The 3,346-nt window shown below is 39.3% G+C and overlaps 1 protein-coding gene across 1 annotated transcript; it reads left to right on the top strand.

The window, feature by feature from the left end:
• The first annotated feature begins 286 nt into the window (after positions 1-286).
• Positions 287-2,017, top strand: LOC123320977. Its single transcript, XM_044908478.1, has one exon. The coding sequence runs from the start codon at positions 287-289 to the stop codon at positions 2,015-2,017; it is 1,731 nt and encodes a 576-aa protein (XP_044764413.1).
• Positions 2,018-3,346: the final 1,329 nt, after the last annotated feature.

Consider the following 3,346-nt stretch of genomic DNA (forward strand, 5'->3'; position numbering starts at 1 on the left):
AGGACCAAAAGGAAAAGGAACCGCTTTCCAAGTTTGGTGATAACAAAAAGCATGTGAAAGAAAAAATGAGGAATCTTAGATCTGGATCGAAGAATAGAGATCGTTAATTGTGGTTTGAAAGATTTCATATTTGTACCATTGAATCCTGTGCCTGTCCGGGTTTATATTGGGTCATTTTTTTTTGTATTGTTCTTTAATTTGATCATTTTCTGTTTTGTCATAGATTTATTATTTTGTGGAGAAAACATATTGTTATTTCTTACATTCCCCAATACAGACAATAAGCATGAGTTGGTTGATGGATGAAATAAATGTCGATGAGATGGAGACGGTGACTGTGGATGATTGTTCTATGGTGAGGAAGGTTGTAATGGAGGGTCGAGAAAAGCTGGCCCTGATTCAGATGAATGTGAGGAGTATCAAGAAGAACTTCGATGAGTTTCTAGTGCTACTCTCGTCTTTTGGTTTTGAATTTGATGTATTGGTTCTAACGGAGACGTGGAGAGTTGAAGATGTTGAGCAGTTTGGGATTCCGGATTATTGTGTTTACTATAACAATTCAACCATTAATCAAAATGATGGGGTTATTATGTATATAAGATCAAATTTAGTCCATAAAGTTAAGTTTAAAGTGATCAATGAGTTGAGTGTCCTGAATTGTTCACTTGTGAAGAAAGGAAGGAGCTTTAATATTGTGCCAATGTACCGACCACATTCTTATCGGGTTGAAAGATTCCTTGATGACCTCGAAAATTTTCTTTCTGAGGGAAACCTGGGAGGCGTCACTTACCTTCTTGGGGATATTAACGTCGACATCTTAGACCAATCCGATAGTATAAGTGAGGAATATTTGCAAATTCTAAATGGTGCTGGTTTTAAATCAATCATAAATTCAGTCACTAGACAGACTGCTAATACGGCAACGTGCATTGATCATATGTTTGTCAAGGGATTGTCTACAACGGACTTGGTTGTTCCCCTCACTCTGAGAACAAATGTTACTGACCATTATGTGACCATTGCTCTGCATCAAGTTTCTGCTACGAGGACCACGGGGACTGTTGGTCAGACGTTTGTATATCGTAAGTGTGTGAATCGTGAATTGTTGCTATCTGAGCTATCTAAAGTATGCTGGGAAGAATTCCGAAGGACTGAAGATGTTGAAGAAAAGTCAAAAATATTTATGGCAAATATCCTTAATTGCGTAGAATCAGCGACGATCACGTCCAGAAAATCAACACCTAAGAAAAGACAACCATGGATAACGACTGGTTTGATTAATTCCATACGCCGAAGAGATCTTCTATTCCAGAGGTTCCTAAAGGAGAAGAGCGATGAGAGCAAAACTCTGTATACTGCTTTTCGTAACAAACTGAATTCACTTCTGAAGAAGGCTAAATTTTCTTACTATAGTCATAGAGTCCGGTCTGCAGAGGGTGATATCAAGAAAACATGGCGTTTTATCAATGAGGTTACAAACTCCAATAGTGTAACGCGAGCCATTCCGGACCGAATTGTTGTTGATGGGGTAGAGACGGATGACCGTAAACAGATTGCAGATGGCATGAATAAATACTTCGACTCTGTAGGGCATAAACTGGCTTCTTCCATTCTGGGCCCATCCTCTGAGTCTGGGTTTAAGCATATGTCATGGCCTGGCTCCATATATGTGGAACCGACAAGCATCGAGGAGCTCACAGGACTGATATATTCCTTGAAAAAGGTTGAATCATCTGGCTGTGACTTGATTACTGGGAGTTTAGCTAAGGACATGGCACCTCTGATAGCACAACCCTTTGTCGAATTAGTCAATGCATGTTTTCAGGTAGGGTCTGTGCCTTCATGTTTTAAGACAGCATTGATCACACCTGTTCACAAGGGTGGAGATAGGAGCGACCCCGGCAATTACAGACCTCTGTCAGTCATTACTGTCTTTGCAAAAATATTTGAAAAGGTCATCTTCATCAGATTGACCAAATACCTAGATAAATTCAAGATCATTTCTGAGAGTAAATGAGGTAGGTCAACCTCAGATGCCTTGGATGCTTTGATGGAAAATATTTACAAGGCAATTAACAGAAATAGAAAAGTTCTCTGTGTGTTTGTCGACTTATCGAAGGCGTTCGACACCGTCAATCATGAGATCCTGCTTAAAAAGTTGTTTCATATTGGAGTGAGAGGTAGTGCTTTTGACTTGCTTAAGAGTTATCTGGATAATAGAACCCAAAGAACTAAGATCTATGATGTTGTGAGTGAACCGGAGGTTATTCGTTGTGGCGTTCCCCAAGGAACTGTTTTGGGTCCGCTATTGTTCCTTATATATATGAATGATCTGCTGAAGTTAAGTATGAAGGGCAAAATAATTTCTTATGCTGATGACACATGTATTCTCTTTGAGCAAAACTCTTGGATGGAGGTTGGAGAATTGGCGCAAGCGGAACTGAAGATTGTGAAGAAGTGGTTTGATCTAAATCTACTCTCAGTCAACGAATCCAAATCACACTTCCTGCCGATTTCATTAAATAGTTCGCAACAGCCGAACTTTGAAGCGCTCCTCTTCGACAATATAGTAATAAAAGCAGTGAGATCTGTCAAATACTTGGGAGTTTATATTGATTGTCATCTGAGATGGGATGTGCACAGCAAGGAATTACATAAGAGATTGAGAAAAATAACTTACAGAATTCGATTGGCCAGGAATTTTCTACCTAGGGATTTATGTTTCACTGTTTACTTCGCATTGGTGCAGTCGGTTTTACAGTATGGAATTCGTGCTTGGGGCGGTTTGAGGAAAGGATATTATAACACTGTGGAGAGAGCACAGAAGCGACTTATAAAGATCTTATTCAAGAAACCTCGGCTGTACTCTAGTAACAAATTGTATAAGGAATTGAGAATAATGGACCCGAGGCAGCTATACATAAAAAGTTTGGTATTATCGATCCCCAAAAAACGTCACGAGTTGGATCTCTTGTGTTCTACTTATAACACAAGGCAGACACAAAATGTGATGGTTAGAGGATTCAGGGTTACCAGGGAGAAGATCAGATCTTCTGCTCTTTATAGGTTGCCACAGATCTACAATATTGTTCCCACCTATCTGAAAAGCCCACAAAGTTACCATTCTCTGAAGCGTAGAACAGGTAGCTGGTTACTTGACTGTTTCTCGAGACAAAACGTTCAAGAACTTTTCTGATGGTTAATTGTATTATATGCATTGTGTTTGCAATTTCATAGTCATGCTGCTAATTCACTACTTTGATTGGAGAGAGTTCATACACAAGCCTTAGATGACTTTTCTGAGCTCTCTCAAATTCTGAATTGTATTGTATGCTTGGGTGAATAA

Source organism: Coccinella septempunctata, chromosome 9 (assembly GCF_907165205.1).
Source record: "Coccinella septempunctata chromosome 9, icCocSept1.1, whole genome shotgun sequence".
Taxonomy (NCBI): domain Eukaryota; kingdom Metazoa; phylum Arthropoda; class Insecta; order Coleoptera; family Coccinellidae; genus Coccinella; species Coccinella septempunctata.

What these genes read in the sequence shown, in the direction of transcription:
- LOC123320977 (XM_044908478.1), top strand. Translation starts at nt 287, where the DNA reads ATGAGTTGGTTGATGGATGAAATAAATGTCGATGAGATGGAGACGGTG.